The sequence below is a fragment of the Vidua chalybeata genome, chromosome 3 (assembly GCF_026979565.1).
Source record: "Vidua chalybeata isolate OUT-0048 chromosome 3, bVidCha1 merged haplotype, whole genome shotgun sequence".
NCBI classification, from domain to species: Eukaryota; Metazoa; Chordata; class Aves; order Passeriformes; family Viduidae; genus Vidua; species Vidua chalybeata.
The window spans coordinates 107,346,257-107,364,293 of record NC_071532.1 but is presented as its reverse complement, the minus strand read 5'-3'; the positions used below and the strand labels follow the sequence as shown (position 1 = coordinate 107,364,293).

At 38.9% G+C, this 18,037-nt stretch overlaps 1 protein-coding gene across 2 annotated transcripts in view; it reads left to right on the top strand.

Moving 5' to 3' along the window:
• The window catches only part of CD2AP (CD2 associated protein), a 76,381-nt gene that overhangs the window by 35,654 nt on the left and 22,690 nt on the right, over nt 1-18,037 (top strand). Inside the window, exons 3-8 of one of the 2 annotated variants that reach the window (XM_053938982.1) lie at nt 1,364-1,517; nt 5,031-5,131; nt 9,128-9,161; nt 11,631-11,773; nt 15,129-15,237; nt 17,921-18,012. In XM_053938982.1, coding sequence (XP_053794957.1) covers nt 1,364-1,517; nt 5,031-5,131; nt 9,128-9,161; nt 11,631-11,773; nt 15,129-15,237; nt 17,921-18,012 — 633 coding nt within the window. Of the gene's footprint in view, nt 1-1,363; nt 1,518-5,030; nt 5,132-9,127; nt 9,249-11,588; nt 11,774-15,128; nt 15,238-17,920; nt 18,013-18,037 lie in introns of both variants that reach the window. The other variant, XM_053938981.1, reaches the window with a different exon arrangement.

Here is an 18,037-nt window from a genome sequence, read left to right as displayed (position 1 = left end):
GCTTTAGTGGTCCAAAAAGCACCAGACAGACAGGTCCTGGGGAATATGTTCCTCATATTTTTGGCATTTTATCAGCATATGGGTTTTATTGTCTTGAAGCTCATGTTCAAGAGTTCACATGACATGAGTAAGTGTATATATATGCCTTGCCAATTCTGTTTTCAAGTATTAAATATTTTATTGGAGCTACAGCTGCAATAACTCATGGAGTTGTTAACCAGTGGCTACTGATGGTGGATACAAGAATTGTTCTGAAGTGGATCACAAAAGGCTGCAAGTACTTATGGGTGTTTGCATCCCCAGAGATGGTGTGGAGGCAGACAGGACCATGGGTGCAGAAAGGGATTAGACAGCTCCAGCTGCAGGTACAGGAGGGAGGGGAAGTGATCCATCTCCCTGATGGAACCCTTACAGGTGCTCTGGGAACGTGGGAGGATCTGAGCTGCCGGACCTCTAAAGAGCATCTGGGATTTTGGCTGCTGGAAGCTGTGTTCTGCAATAGATGGGCCATTGATCTGACTTAATGGGTTTGTTCTTGTGCAAAGTGATGGTTTCCTTCTTTCAGAATATCTGTTCTCCAGTGGAATCCCATTTAATGAGCTGATGCAATAGAGTGACTGGTGCTGCTTGGCCTTTTTGTCAAGAACTGATGCTTTCTTGCTTATAGACTTCTCAGTCCTGTTTGGCACAATCAGTTTCCATGCTAACATTCTAATTTAGAAAGATGAGGAGAGTGGGAGACATTAACCAGAAAAATGGTATCTCAGATATTTTCCTCTTGGATCTTTCCCCTCACTTGCTCCCACTCTGTTTCTTGGAGCTCACTTTCTTTTCTGCTCACATCTTTCAGCAGTGCAGTTGCATCTTTCATCTGTAAATACCTTGGAGTTTTCTGGGGCAGAGATGATCACCTAATACACTTTTATGTATGAAAATATTTTAGTACCCTACCCTATGGTCTGTCATTGAAGTAATATTTATATTCTTAAAAATGTTTTCAAATACGATCTGTCACATAAAAGTTGTAATATGAGACTTCTCATATTGTAATATGAGACTCTTAAATATTAATTCAAAGCTCCTTTTCTGAGATTCAGAGTAGATGGCTAAAATGCTGCTCTTGTTTCTGATTTTTCTCAGCACATTACCCGTTTACTAACACAATTGTATGAAAGGTCAAATTTATTCCAGTTTTGGGTATGCTTAGCTGTAGGATGAAGGCCATAATTTTTGAGTATAATATGTCATTATACCCCAAAGGGTAAGTACCTGAAATGTGTTAGTCTAAGGTGCACCTGTTTAAAACCACTGACCTCTTGGGTGATTTAAGTTGCCTCTGAGTCTTTTAAATCTCTTGTTTCAGGAAGTTAAGAAGGATGTAGAGCCCAAGGATGATGCTGTGCCACTCAGGAGGGAGAAATCTGGCAACGTAGCCAGCCTTGTGCAGCGTATGAGCAGCTATGGGCTTCCAGCAGGAGGATTTCAGCCTCATCCCCCGTCCAAAGGCTTCAAGAAGAGTACGTGGTCTTTCCAACTCCTTCACTTGCGCATGCTGCTGACGTGCATTTTCAAAATAAACATGAATTATTTAATGCATGACTTAGTTTTAAGGTTATATGGAAAACTAGAAACATAGGAGGAAAAACTGATTCAAAGACAAATTTTGCGCCTGTTATGTATGGACAGAAAGCTTAAATGTAGCTTTTAACACCAGTAATAGGGATGAATTTTCTTGTGAATAGGATTTAGACTTCTTCCAGATGTCAGAGAGCTCTGTAACTTCATATGAGCTCTGTTTCTATTATCAGGTACCTGAATGGAGAGCTTGCAGGCCTGTTCACAATAATTGAAAATTTTCTTGTGGTCATTTTAAAAGAAAAGTTAAAACATGAAAACATCAAGTTTTGCTACAAATTCAAGGCTTTGACAAGGAAGCACTGTGTAGTTCAGATTCTTCCAGATAAGCTCACTTCTGGTGTGAAATAAGGTGGAGTTTGTGGTGTTAACAAAAAATAGTAATTTTCCTTTTGTTCTAACAAACAGGATGGCAGGAGTGTAGCACTGGTGCTTCTGTAGCTGTGATTTCTTTGTTACAATGCCAGTTTTTATATCAAGGTGACTAAAGCCTGGAGAAGAAAGCTTACCATTCCCTGCATCCAGCAAGTGGGCTTGTGATTTGAATTTGGTCATACCAATCTCTTGTAAGATATTGCTTTAAATTACTGTGGCTTCCTCTGTCTTAAAAGATTTTGAAGGCATTTATGTTTTAAGCTTGCTTTTTAAAAAAAGAGTTCAGAACTTACTGGTTCTGGCATGTTTATGCTTTGAAGTTTTGTCTATATTCCACTAGTTATTGTTTAAAACCCTGAAACAGGACCACCACCACCTTTACAAATTTTTGAGACTTTGTTCCAGGAAACGAAGGATTTAAAATCACTTTTTAGTGACTCTGATGTGTGTGCATGTTGGCAAAAGCATGTAGGTGCCTGTTGGGTGTTTACACAGCAGACTTTGGAAAAATCCAACCTGAAAGATTAATGCTGTTCCTAGGTAAATACAGCCAGGCTCTGAAAGGGAAACAATGTGATCGTATGGGTCCTTCCACCTGAACACCATAGGATTCTGTGAACGTGATCTGATACCAGTTCAGCTGTCAGCTGTTGTTGTGGTCACCTTAACTCTGGAATGTTCCCATGTTTTCCTTGTCACATCCTCATGCTGGTGGCTGTGGCCAGGGTAGAAGGTACAGCTTGGTCTCAAACTCTGCAGGGCTCTGGCTACTCTCATCCTTCTGGAGAAAATGGTGTTCAAGCACTTCCCTTTAGGCACACAGCTGTTTACCTGGTGCAGTGACAGTGTCTGCATTTCCGTTTCACTTGCTGTTCCCTTTTTCCTGGAAGACTGTTTGAACAGCTCCTGCAGATCCTGTTTGCTCTGTGCCTGGGCACTCGTTTGCTTTCTAGAGCTTAGTTGTCTCTGTGTTTCTAGTTTTGCTGAAATGAGGTTTACAATGTTAAAAACAAAGTTAAGTTTCTTTCATGCAGCTCTCCCTGAATTCAGGTATTTTTGTGTCAGGTGGGTGGTAAGCTGCAGGCAGAATTCCTATCAGATGTCTGTCTGTGTTCAGCAGAAAGAAAATACAGAAGGTGTGCTAAGTAACAGCAACAAAGAGCTAAATTTGACTTACCCTGTACAAAACAAACAAAACGTGAAGCCAGACCAGTTGTTTTGGAAAGGGACAGAATTGCCTGCAGGCTGCAAGCCCAGCAGTCGTACAGCAGCATGTGAAGCCAGAATTCTGTTCTCTGAGAGGACAGGTTCCCTTCCTAGGTTATTCTAGGGATTTTCAGAAGTGGGAGGCAGTAATTCCTAAATTGTGTCACTGGAAACAGACCTCAGATGAGAGGGAAGTTTCTGGATGTGAAATACATCCATGGATTCCCCCCACTCCCATTTAGATATAATTACACTATGAAAATGAAGACTGAAATCAGATTTATGCCAAATGGCAGTGACTTTTTAATTTGCCTTTTTTGGTATCAGTTAATCTCCTACAAAACAGAAGCCTTGAAAGTGCTGCAGGAGGCAGTAAAGGCTATTGAACCATTTATTGCAATTACTCTGAACTGAACAATCCCTCTGGGCTTGTGCATGCGTTCCAGTGGAGGTAAAAGCAGGGTATATTGTGTAGGCAGTTATGTGTTACTAGAAATAACCCATAAAGGTTCATATTTCTGGTTTGTTTCTTGCACAGATCATATACCAGCATGTAGAAAATTCTTGATTTGGTGAGCCCTCTCTCAGAAATTTTAGATGCTGAATATTACTCCAATGCCTGGCCTATTTTGTACTGAGGATGCTGGGTGTGGTTTTCTAAATGCCTTCCTCTGGACTTTGAACAGTGCTGTAAAAAGACAAGGATCAATCTTGGAGGCAGTATCTGTGTTTTGAAATGTTTTTACACAGCTAATCTTAATTGCTGAAGCTTGAGTGTGGAAGGAGTACAAAGTATAAGAGAGAGAGCATGGAAATTACACAGCTCCTGTAAGCTTAGGCTTTACCACTTCAAGCTTTTGATTGATATTTTCATTTAAACTGTGGCAAATTGTTTTTGAGGAGGATAGGGAGCATGCATAGGTCATAACTCAAGATGATAATTGTCTTCAAAAGCATGCTGGCTGCTCTGTTGTGGAAAAGGTCTGAAGGCATGGTCTCCTGTTTAAAGGAGAAGTGCATAAACTGTCTGGGTTCAGCAACAGCAGCGCTCCAGGATATGTGCGGAGTAATTAGGCAGTGTGGGTTCACACCACTGTGACTGCAGGGCTTGAGTTCTCAGAAGCCACTTCAATGCTCTCCCCTCTCAGGATGTCATTTTGCCTTTTTAATGTCTGCAGCGCTTTAATGATATGGGGCAAACAGCTAAAAACGGCACTTGATTTTAATCTTGCCTTTGTCAAAGACTGCTAATTGGCAGTTTGAATTGCTAGATGCCATACTGGCACTGAGCAAAGGTAGAGTTTTTTTTTTTTTTTTAATTCACAGATAAAAATGAGTTCAGATTTTGAAATATGAGTCTGGCAAATGTTAGCATTACCTCAGAGCTGTGGTTAGCAAGGTCCTTGTTAGAGGCCAGAAGGTCTGTAAGCTCTCCAGTGTGGTGCATAACAGAAGTTGTTCCTGCTTTCAGGATTACTTAAGGACTGGAGGCTCAAACTTGCACATTTTCTTCCAAGTAGGTACTAACTGGCAGTGATTCCCATTCTTGCAAATTTTGGTTGGGAAATAGCTTGAGAAATCACTGTAGTGGGGATTTACCTGACTTGCTTGTGTCAACATGCTTTTTAATTGGTATAGTGTTCGTTTATCAAATCTATGGCTCCCTAGCCTAAGGTGACCCAAGCAAACCACAAAATCAGGATCAAAAGCTACATAGCTTTTTGGGATGGTTTCTGGGTCTTCAGGAGCAGAGTCTATGAAGGATGAGTTCTCCTTTATGAGTGTTCTTACTTTTGGTGTTTCCCTCGAATCAGGGTCCAAGAAGCGGCAGTGCAAAGTGCTCTTCGAGTACATTCCACAGAATGAGGATGAGCTGGAACTCAAGCTGGGGGATGTGATTGACATCATTGATGAGGTAAGCTGTTCTACAGAGCTGGCCATTCATGTGCTGAGTCAAACCACTTTTTTGATGATTTTTTGTATTGCAAGCATGTAGGGAAAATAGCATGGGAAGTAGTGTTTTTGCAGCTAAAGTTAATAATTCTGGAGTTTTTTCTCTCAGGATCTAATACTAAAACAATTAATGCTAGGGTTTAGAAGAAATTGTTATCTGTTACACAGATTCATTTATTGAAAGAGTTTTTGCTGTTCTTTGGCCCTGTCTATGTGATCTTTGGCTTTAGGATACTTGTGGTAAAAAAAATGTTGGACCTCTTTCTTTAGGCTGACATACTCCAAATTGGTATAGGTGAAAAATGTTATTTGACTTGATTTGCCAGTTTCAAGTTCTCTTGTAAACTCATTGAATTGGAATGGTGGTTTCTTATATTTTCTTACCCATGTGCTTCCTTGATGTGTGTTCCATTCAATAGCAGAGGTGGGAAGCTTTTATGTGTCAGAGGAGTGTCTCTTCCAAATGTGTAATCTGTCAGTGAAGCTGTGGAAAAGATCAGAGTGGTTGTGGAAGCAATCTTTTTACAACTCAGTTGAAAACTTCTGCACAGCAGGCTCTGACCTTCACTGGTGCCATCTCTGCCTCCCTGAGGCTCTGAGGAAGGAGAGTGAAGCTTTCTTTCTAGCCATGTGTTGTTGGTGGTGCTTTTTAAGTCACCTTATGAGACTGTTTTTCATGTGCATGACTCACTTTGGAGGAGAGTGCTAACCTGACACTGGCAGGAAGGAGACTTCCATTTTCCTAGCATGCAAAAATCTGTGCCCTTACATGCATTTGCACTAATACTTCCAGAATTTAATATCTGAGAGTAAACAGAGCAAGTGACTTGCAAAACCTGCTCACTAAACTCAGTTTCATAAATACCTTTGTGTGTGGGTGTTTTTAGAGGAGTGTTCCTGGGTAACCTCAGCAGTTTAATTTGTGGATGGTGCCTGCACTGGCAGTTGTGACTGGATGGTCCAGTGTAAGCATTCACGAGAGAGCACGTGCAGTAACTGTTGTGGGAACGGCTCTTTTGCTTGCACGTGTCAGCAGCTGGAATTATTTTCAGAGGGGTGTGTGGTGTCATGTACCAGAGATGGCCAAGTAGCCCAACAGAATAAAAAGATCAGAGCATTTCCTCATCTGGTTTCTTATGGAAGAGTGGATTATATTTTATTTAGATTTTTGTTTTGTTAATTGCCATGTGTATTCCTTTTTTAATGATTTGAAAATATGTTTTTGTAGTACCCAGTCTTTGCTACTTCTTCGACAAATTTTTAGGGAAATGCTACCTGATAGAAAAATAGTGCAGCTTACTATGATGACAGAGCTGTTTGCACACTGTTTTCATGGTGATGTAGAAGAGGCCTGACAGGTGTAGACTACATCTGTCTGCTTCATGAAACTGTATTGATGGGATCAGAAATGTAAAGAATGATAGAAAATACTCTCCACTGGTTGTGCAATATGCTCACATAATTTGTCTTAGGTAATTTGTCCTCACTACTGTGAGATAGTTCGCTTCTGTGTATATGTAAAAGGTGTTGTTTCTGTACATGCAGATGACTTGTAACTAACTGTTACTTCAAGGAAAAATTGTTTGGTCACCTCTTTCTGTGGGGAAATACGGTAAAATCAGCTCTGTGAGGGGATCGGCTCTATCAGTTACTTGAGAATAATTCAATATTTAGCCCTTGAGTGGTTTTTGTAAATTGAGTTGATATAAGTGACACCACTGATCATGAAATCAAAGGTGAAGGCAAATGGGTTCAGAAATTAAATGGTTGATACTGAAGAGAGCAAAAGTAACTTTTTAGGAAGAAAATTGTGCTATGTACTGGCTGAATCCACAAGGCTTTTTGTTTATAGAATGTCACGTGGGTTTTACACATAAAGAACATGCACAGAGTGCACGTGATGACTGTGTCATTGATCTAAAACCTTTGTTTCTCCTTTATCTCCTTTATCTTCCCCTCTCTCCTGTCAGGAGCAGCACTAAATAGCAGATTTATTTTTGTAGTATTATAGTTTTAGTATTTATATGCTGTTTTTTCAAGCAAAATAAAATGTCATTTAACATCATTAAGGAAGCTTTTAATTAAAAAAAAGAAAAATACAACAGATTGGTAAAGCTGCTTATTTCAGCCTTCTTCGCCATTTTTTCTTTGGAAGTCTGAGGTTTTCATACAAATAAGCCGATGGGATTCATACTGAAAAAAAAAAGTTCTGGTGTGTGTACCAGAGCTGTACCTCCCTCTTGTGGAAATTGGATCATATGATAATATTTTGGAATGGAAGAGAAGGGTTATGAAATTGTCATCTGTGTTCCTGCTGCTAAAAGATGTGCAGATATTCTCCACCAAGCATGGAGAACTTCTTTAGCCTGTTTGTCTTAACGTTGATGAAAGAAACCTTTTCTGGCCAGACAGTTTGTGTGTAGTCAGGGGTTTATATAAAGGCAGTATGGTGAGGAGGCTGAAGTGAGTGTGCCCAAGAAATTTTGGGTTTGTTCCTGAGTGCCTCTGAGTTGGCATAGCTTTGCTTTGCTGTAAAGTGCTTTGCTGACCACATCTCTTGGCAGAAGAATAAATGGATGCTCAAGTAATTTTCTGTATTGTAACCATTAAAAGTCCCTTTCTCATGGCTTCTGAGTGAGTAGTGTGGGTGAGTCAAGGCATTTGTATTTTAGTTTTCTGTTATGTGTTCCATAAATCCTGAGCTGCCAGAGCCTGGGCAGCACTTGCCAGTAATCTGTGCTTAAAATTTGTTTCAGAGGACCAGACTCTGAGTTTGAACCATCCACAACAAAGCTGTATTTTCACACTAGGATGCCTTTAAAAACAATAGTGCTCTTTTCATTGCCTGTGTCTGCAGCTGCCAGGTTCTCCTTGAGCTCTGCTTGCCTGGAGGTGGACTGGCATTTAAAAACTGTGCCTGTGTGTCAGGCATAGTGACCTAAAAAGCCAAGCTAAAAAAAGATAACAGCTGCTGCTTGGTTTGCTTTTTCCTTTTCCTCTTGCATTTCTTTCTTAAAAACAGCTTTCCAGCCTCAAAACAGGGCAACCTAAATAAAAGAGTCTGAAAATTCATCTTCATTATAAGTTTTCAACTAGTACTCATTAGGTAAAGAAATGGAATTTATTTAAGATATTTTGAAAACTGTTCATAAATTCAAAGAGCACAATTCTTAGTCCTTTGGCATAATTTTACCTCATCACCTCTTCCTGCCCTGCTTTTGCTTGTTCTGCTTTAGCCCATGTGGGGTATTCCTGGTAAACTTTCCAATATATTGCTGGCCTTAGGACTGCTGTGTGCCACCACAAAACCCTTGTGGACTTGGTGTGGTTGGTCAGCTCTGATGGGCAGGTCCCTGCCCCTGTGGTACATGTAGGGCCAGGCTGTGCTGGTCAGCCTCCTGCTAGATGGAGTGGATAGTTTAATTTCCCATTTCTCTGACATCCTAAAGGACTTTTCTCTGTTCTACCCCACTTTATCTGTAGAAATTTGATCTTTGAAACTTGTCTTTTGATCAAAATTGTGTGAAGCTGCCTTGTGGATATGAGGCCAGTTGGAGAGCAGGACAGGTGGAAACAGCAGGAACACATAAAAATTTCCATGGGCACACAGACTCAAAGTTTCATCTGTATTTCATGAACAGTTTAATATTTATTTATTGTGTTAAATGTGCAGTGCCTCTTATTCTGTCTTGAGAAAGTTGATGAACATTTTGCTGCTTTTTGGGATTAACTGGAATGGGACTAATCTCCTGTTAGGATCATTGCTGTAGTGATACAATTAACATTAAATTATTTTCTCCCTCTTCTTTTTGTCTAATGCTTCTACATGTTTGGTAGGTTTCTTTAGGAAGAAATCGTGATAATTTGAACTTTCCCCAAAGTTAGTTGTAGAGTTTGTATGGAATTGATAGGAATTTCCTTTTACTCCAATAGTAATGTGCAAAACATTTCTTTACAGGTAGAAGAAGGATGGTGGAGTGGAATACTGAATGGTAAGGCAGGGATGTTTCCTTCAAACTTTGTGAAAGAATTGGAATCAATGGATGATGGAGAAACACAGGATGCTCTGGATGACACAGGTAGTGTTCTGTTTGTTGCAAACTTTTAGCAAATTAATTTTTGATTTCTGGTATAATTTGGAGTATTATGGTTAAAGTACAACAAAGTTGTAAAGAATTCAGTCTTCCTAAGAATGATTTTCCAATTTCTTTCCAGAAAGTGTTAATGCTGAGTATGAAAATACCTGTCTGCTCCCACCTTCACTCATAATAAAATTGCAGTAAAGTCTTAATCTTGCAAATGTGTGTTATACACTTTATCACTAGAACTTTTATCATATTCAAAGTTGATATTTTTTAGACTTGGATATAAAATTATTGTTTTGTTTAGTAGTTTTTTTTCAGTCGTATTCTCACAGACATGAGCTCTCTAAAACAGAAAATTCAAGTGTTTAACCAAATCATTTGGGAATCAAAGCAGTGTAGAGAGCCTCAACTTAAAATGAGTCCAGGGAAGGAGACCCTGGTTCTTAGGCCTTAGATTATGTTTTAATCTAACAATAAGATGTTTTTAAGTCAGGATTTACATATGACTGTCCTTTTCTGGCCATGACTGTATAGCAGGGGCAGAAGCAGATGCTCTGTGGCTGAACAGTAGCTGGATGGTGCCAGGCAGGTTTTTGCTTTACAGGCAATTACTCAATTCTCTTGAAAATGCACTTTAGAAACATTTCAGTCTATGAAGATCAGTTTGAAGGGGACTTGTATGGTATTGCTGAAACAGGAATATTTTTTGGAAACATCATAGCAGGAATTAATTGATTTTTAAAAGACAGTGGTCTAACATTGGAGAAAAAGAGGTTGTTTTTTTTTTTTTTTACCTTGTGGTCATGTGCACCCTCATTTACATGGTGTCCAGTACTGATTGCTTCAAACAAGGGCTTGCTCAGACATAGGGAAGAGCTTGGCTTGGATTTTTTTTTTTTTTTTTTAAATTGTGGAAATCACAATAGCATAAAATAAGAGTTTGACTTGAGCAGTCCCAAATAGCTCAATGGCTGTTTCTTTGGAGATCAAGTTCCCTGAGTTTAGTGGGGTCTAGTGCAGTGAATTTACAAATGGATATGTGTTAATCTTAATTCCTGAATAATATCAGTGACACTGCACAGTAATTTGAAGTAATTGTATTTTCTGTCAGTACCTAACAAGTGGGTGTGTTCAGCTCCTCATCCCCCAGGGGTTATATTTAATATTGAGTACTTTCATAGTCAGGGTCTTCAGTATCTTTTGGTTCCCTCCTCACTCTTGGGAAACAGTAACTTCCTCTTTCACTCACCTGTGGTCATTCAAAGGTGCAGCCTGGACTGTGCCTACCAACGGGATCTTTAGCTGCTCTGTGAGTTACCTGAGGGGGATATAACTAAATAAAGAGCATCTGGGTAGACAAAAGGTGAGCAACTGAAGTCAAGACCAACTTAGCTTCATGGTGCCATCAAAATATCTTAAATTTATGATAGAAGGAAGAGGCTTTAAACTTTATTGCAGTTCACAGGCCTGTATGGGCTGAAAAGAACTTGACCCAAAGGCTAAAAGATGTGGAGGCCATTTTGACTTTGATTTATAAAAGCTGTCTGTTTTCACATGACTGTCTCCTGGATTTCTGCATGCAAAAATTGCTTGCCTATGTATACTAATTTGTGGGTTTTAATAGGTATAACCATAATTTAAAAACTTTAAAAAAAGTTGCAAAGCTCTTGGCAACAAAATTAAGTTATCCTCTGAAATACATTTCTGGGAGGTGGATAAATGCTGTCCCTTAAAACTGAAAGATTAAAAGAATTGTAAATAGTTGAATTATCCAGCAGTGATTAACTTCCAACAATTATATCTGATTTGAATGCTTGGAGTATTTTGAGCAGTAGGAAAATGTCACTTTGGTTCCTTGGGAGGCATCACTCTGCCACTGAAATACACTCTGTTTTCCTGTGACAGTTGAAACATGTTTGGATTCATTATGGACCTTTATTGATTATTGCTTTCTGTGGCTGTTCAAATGAGAAGCTTTTAAATGTTGGACTAAAATGCCATTTTCAGAGAGTGCATAAGCAGCGTTTCATAAAACTAATGGAAAACACTGATGTTAACAGGCTGTGGAGCCTGAATGCTAATTGAAATAGCAAAAATATTAGTGAGATGTTGACTTAGTTGCCAGAGTAATCAGGACAAAACTAGTGTGATTTAAGTTGGTCTCACATTAAATATAAAATGAGAACGAATATGAGGTGTTACAGCTACAGCAGTGTTCCTAGAAAAGCTCCTTATCAGGAGCAGTGCACAAAGTTGTGCTGCTTCCACTTTTTTCCCAGAGGAGCAAATAAATAATTTCAGCTTTTAAAATAGCTTTCCCTTTCTTATTTTCAGAGCCTGTTTTCAATAGTCCTACCTCACCTGTGACCTCTCCAGGAAATGGGAGTGAACCTGCATTGGGACCAGCACAGCCAAAGAAAATCCGAGGTGTTGGGTTTGGAGATATCTTTAAGGAAGGCTCAGTGAAACTTAAACCAAGATTATCCAGTAATGAATCAGAAGATAAAAAGCAAGATAAGGTTTGTAGTGGTGCATATTGTTCTTTTGAGATTTCCTGTAAAAATAATTTAGGAGATGTGGAATCTGACCATTACCCTCTCATAGGCTCTTGCTTATAAAACAAAACAAATCCCCTTGAATATGTTCCACAGTAAGTTGTATTTAACATTGATTCCAAAAGGTCTATTCAAATGTCTTGGTATTTAAATCATTAGAGACTGAAAACTGAGCTGATACATAAATTGTCTTTTCAGAGCCATGTGGCGAAATACACAGTGGCATCTCAAACACATCTGCAGTATAGAACTCTTGTAGTTCACCTTGTAACAGACTTTATGTATAGTCTGGGAGAAGTCTAGCAATGCAAGTTGAACTTGTCTTTTAAAACAAGGAATATTTTGGCATTTCTTTGTGTTTTGGCTTATTTGGGTTTTTTCCTCAAGTTTTGGCAGATGTTGAGATTGCTGTTCTAGGTGTCAGCTGCCATTACCTTCAGTGAGTGTTGCCAAGATTCATAAATTACTGGTAGTGTAAGGCTGTAAGCCTGAGAAATGCAGTTCTAGGATTTTGCATTTTCTTTTCCCCATATTTTTATGATTGAGTGGGAAAATGAGCAGTTTTATTCTTTGTTGTTTAAATTTTATTTTGATCTGAACTCAAGAGTGCTCTTACCCCTTGGATGCTCAGCAGTGATGTGCAGTCCTTTAACTTGAATTTACTATTCCAAGAGCTTATATATGGATTTTCAACTCTTGGTAAATTAAAGGTAGCTGAGATAGTCCAGAGTTTGTTTTGACTCAGATGATCAAGAAAGCTTTTAAAGCCTTTGTCCATTTCAATTTTTGTTTGTGGGTTATGGTCATTAATGCTGTTCTGGTGAGTGATTTGTTTTCCTCTGCCATGGTAATAATTGTAATGGTGTAGGGCAAAAAGTGAGGTGAGTCCCTGGGAGGAAGGAGGATCAGAGGCTTCCTTGAATGTGTTCTGCCTCAATAGCAATGCTCAGAGCAACGGCATGGTGTGTGTAGTGTTTGTTTCTGGTCTGGTCAGAGCATCAGATGATTGGAAAAAGTTGCAAGTGTGTTGCCTTCTGTTTAAAGCTCAGGGAATGTTGCTTCATAAAGAAGGTGTTGTTTAGAAAAAAAGGTCTGCAGACCTTACTGCAGCTTTTCAACATATAGAAGGATATACAGATGGAGGGAGACTTTTATTGAGGTCTGGAATGAGAGGACAAGGGGCAATGGCTTAAACTAAAAGAGGGGAGACTTAGGAAGAAAAGAGGGGAGATGAGGAAGATGTTCTTCATGGTGAGGAAAGTGGGGTGCTGGAACAGCTTGTTCACACAAGTTATGGTTACCATGTCATTAGAATTGTTCAAGGCCAGACTGGATGGGGCTTTGAGCAGCCTGGCTGTGTGGGAGGTGTCCGTGCTCATGGCAGGGAGTTGGACTTGGATGGTTATTGAAGGTCCCTTCCAGCTCATTCCTTTCCATGATTCTGTGAAGTCACATGGATTCTCCTCATTCCTCCCCTTTGTCCCTTGATGTGGCAGTCTGTGATTACTACATGTTCATGTGAATGCTGTTAGAGTAGGTTTTCAGGACCTAGCTTCCAGTTTGCTTTCTTGTCATGAGACTGATCATTCAAAAGGGTGCTTCCCTACTGTCTACCTTGTCATTTGGGACTATAAAGAGCCTTTCCAAACTTATGCAATTAATATGAAGTCTGCTCAGACCTTTTGAATTGTTCTATTTGACTGTGTATATGCAATACAATATGCTGGTGCTGTGCAGTTTTGGTTGGCCTGTCTGGAAAGGTCTTGTAGATAATTTCTCATCAAGAGAGGAAATGAAGTGAGAAAACAGTTTTGCATAGCTTAATCTCAGAGAAATAAACAATTTAGTTTAGCACTTAATATTCCACTTACACTTGTTGCCAAAGTCATCCCAAAGGTAGACAGACTTACAGAACAGCATGGAGAGCCCAAGGGAGATAATTCTCATGAAGCTCTTGTAAAAATAGATGGCTTCCTTGGATTTGTGCTTAACTTGCTTTGGGGTTAGCTGATGAAATGCTTGGAGAGCACTGTCAGTCTTTTAAGACAGTAAGGAAAAAAAAAAAAAAAGCTTTGTAGAGGAGAGAGGGCTCTTTTCCCTTGGAAAATTCAGACTGTTCAGCACAGGAAGGCTGAGCACTGATGGATCTGAAGGGCCCAAGAGTGTATGTGCTGCTGCAGGAGATCATTCCAGCTCTCCCAGCATCCTGCCTGGGCTCAGGCTATTTATACCCTGTCTGCCTAAACTTCCTGTCTTATTCCTAATTGCATCTTATGTTGGAAGGGGAAAATGCAGAGAACTATTTCCACGTTGGAGGTGTTTAATCTCAGAGAAGGGTTATTTTAGTGCTTCCTTCATTCTGGAGAGAGTTAAATTGCATAGGTACTGCAGGAACATCCCAAGTGACCTTGGCTTCTGTAGTATGTCAGAGGAACCAAGCGCCAGCCTACAGGCATTGTCTGACTCTAAGGAGAGTAAATCCAGTTTCTGTGACAGTAGAAGATCTGCAAAGTTGAACTGTAGATGAAAATGAGCAGAGCAACTAAAGGCAGTGGGATTTTTCATATCAGTAATGCTGTTAGGGCTGCTCAGGTAAGTACTGACTGTAAGATCATATTCTGTGTTCGTAGCTCTTTGGGTGTGAAGAAGTGGATGCAGCTGAAGCTGTCAGAATCTGCCTGGCAGCTCAGTAAGTTTCTGAGCGGAAAAATGAAATATTCTGTAATTTATTTTGGTTAGATGTTAACTCTGAAACTTGTGGCAATGCCTCTTTATTTTTTTAATTTAGGAGAAATCTCTAGTGACACTTGAACTGTTCTGTACAAATTGCTGAGAGTGAAGGGAAGCTGGGACAGGTTTTCGTATTCTTTTATTTGTCCGAGTAGTTAAAACTGCTTGTCCGAGGTGCTGTATGGCTGCTGCATATCCCTGCCTTATTCCAGTGCAGAGTAAACATGGCCAGCGAGTTACTCTGAGCAGAGCTGTTAAATAACTGCTTCTGTTATGTGCTGGAGGTCAGGCTAATGGGAGAGTAACACCTGGAACTGCTGAAATACTGTTGCTAAAGTGTATTTGGCCATATCCTGAGATCAGCTTGAAAGCTGTGCTCTGTCTTTAACCAGTAGAGAAACTCTAATTGCAGTGTCTGTAATGAAGTAAATACAGTAAGCTAAGGACTTAGTGGGAAAAATCATTAAATCTCTTAGAGATGGTTATTTTCATCATCTCAGCTAATGAAAAATTCAGTGTGTACTGTAGCCTAATAAAAAACAAAACTCTAGAGAATTTTTGTTAACAAAGTTCTTTTCCCTTAATATAGCTGTTACCTAACCATCCTACTGGAACAAAGTTAATTCATTTTCCCAGCACAACAAAAGCTGAAAACACACCTGAAGTAATAAAACCAGAAGCTGAAAGTAAACCAAAAGGTAAGGCTGATGGATATTTACATATGTTACGTGGTGGTCCTTTCTTATGAACTATTTGGTTATCATTTGTTTTTTTTGGTGTTAAAATCTAAAACATTGGCATATACTGAAGTTTTGTATAATGTTCTGTACCTTTGAGGAGTCATGCAAGTGCAAAAAAGTCTAAAGGAATTTTTGCTTACATTTCTTTAGAAAAATTATCAAAAATATTTGTAGGATTGTCTCCCAGAACAAAATAAGGCTGGGATAGGAACTTTTATTGCAACAGTCATTTTGCATTAATTTCCTGTTGGCACATTGTTTATGTTCTGCCTGGTTTGATTCTGATGGGATGCTGGAGTCCTATTTCCATGGAACAGTCTCCCAGCACAATTTCTGTCTCCAAGTTACACAAGTTCCTTTGTAGGCTCAGGATTTTCTGTGGAGATGGCAGTGTGCATCAGAAAGTTGGTGTTTATGTTGTGTTGAGGTCTGTTCCCTTCATAATCCAGTTCCATTGTGGTTCTGTTTATACTGTTTTTTTTATTTTTCTTCTTTATCTCTTAAGAATTTTTTACTTCATTTAGCTGCGAAATTGCACAGTTTTATCAAGAGAGATATTTTTAAGCCAACCCAAAACATCTTGAGGGAGTGCCAACCCTATATGAAAAATTAACTTTGATTATGTGATGTAGAGTAGACTGCTCATTTCCCCAGTTCCAGAGCAGGCATTTTGTCAACTTCTATATTGTAATTTTAAGTATATTTTTGTTTTTTTGTGGAGGTAACTTATTTTAGTGTGTTGTTTTCTATGGAATGCATAATTTGCAGAAATAAGAAAACTGCAACATCTTGCTTTTAAACCATTCCAGTGCTATTGCTCTAAGAAGCAACAAGAGCATTGTGAAGAAACCTGAGCATTGTGAAGTTCGACTTGTCTAAAAGTTTGCTTAAAAATTAACTCAACTCTGCCTAGAAAAAAATCCCAACATTCAGTGTTGGACACCCAAAAAATTCAGTATTTAGGTTCTTTAATAGTTTTAGGTGCATCCCATGCTAAAAGCGTGGAAGTTGGTCCAATCCTGTAGCCATGCTGAGTCTTTTTCCCAGAGAAACAAATATATCATAAATATGACAGTAATAGAAGCTGTAGGAGAACATCAGTAGGTAATACCTACAGACACCAGATAAGAACATCTTAAAACTTAGGAAGACAGCTTGCTTCAATTCCTTAGTGTTTTATTTAAACATAGTCTATAGTGTAGTCTATGTGTCTCATCCTCAGTTTTGAGAGACCAGGTTTTGAAATAAACTCTGTTCATCTGTTAGCAGATAAACACAGATCTCTGAAATGTTTAGGCTGTGTTGGCTTATTTTGCCGTGAGGTTCTTCTGGTTTTGGAAGCTTGTTTTGACCTCTGGTGCAAGTATATAAAAATATTTTCTTTAAAAAGTAAAATAATCACAATTTGACCCCTCTTTCCCCCACTTATGTTAGGATACAATATCTATATATATTATCTCTTTAAGCTTGGCATACTTTGGCATTTTAACATAGTGGTTATTACACGTTTTTATTTGTGAATACAATTTGTGTGTCTTTAAACTAAAGACGTGTATCTTGATTAAATAAAATACAACAGCAGCAAAAAGGTTTGACTGCAACTGATTTATTCTCTTGCTACCCAGCAAAAGCTGTCATTAAGAATTGCAGATGATTCTGTGACTTGATGGTGTTCTGCTCTAACTGGAGGGTAAAGCAGCTGCTCATTGTGGTGTCAGTGTCAAACACCTGATAGGTTATGGCAGCACCTAAAGAATCCTTTTTGTTTGCTTCCTCTTAGTGTGTCAGATACAGAAATACAACCTTTTTATCTGCTAAATTGTTTTAAATGTGCTGGGGTTAAAAAATCTGTGTTTATGTATTTTGGCCTTTCTCATGGTTGTTTTTTTTTGCCAGTGTGGGAAAGGAAAACGAATCTTCTTGCTTTTTCAATTGTTACCACAATTTAAAATGGATTAGTTTTGAACTGTACTCAATGGAAATAAAAGAATTATTCTTTCTGCTTTTGCAGAAGAGGCTGTGGCCGAGTTGATGGCTCAGATGAGCTCTGGTTTCAGGTGCTTAGCCAAGGAATGCCTTTGCTTCAGTTACTTGGTTTAACTGCACAATTTCTGAAGTCTGCTGACTGAAATTTCTGTAGTTGTACATGCTAATAAAGGATGTCACTTGAAAACAACTGCCTGTATTTAATTAGGATTGCAAATTTGAAATTTAGATAAATTTTGAGAAAATACACAGGAAGTCTAATAAGCTTGAAATAATTTTGGTGTAAAGTAGCTCAAAATTGAATATATAAATGCTATTGTGGGGGTAGATGGGCTGTTACAGTTTTAACTGTTACACTTTTAATCCCTTTTTTCTCCCTCTGAAATCAGAGGGCTTGAATTAAGTTGCTGTTGTTAAAAAATTGTTTTGGGGCTTATACTTCTAACTTCTCAAAAACCTATTTCCTTTGCTCAATAAATATATAATCTTATTTTTCCTGTGATTTGAACATTCATAAAGCAGTCTCAGGTGGCTAGTCTAGAAGGAAAGTGTGATTACAGTGTGAATTTCTCAGCTCTCAGACAGCATAAGTGAGCTGTTATAATAAATGTTACTACCCATGGTATGCAGATTAATTTGTGCTCCTCTGTTCCAGCCAAGGAATATTGCAGGACGATATTTTCCTATGATGGCTCAAATGATGAACTTAGCTTTAAAGAAGGCGAGATCATTCAAATAATCAGTAAGGTAAGAAGGTTTGGTCTCCTCTGAC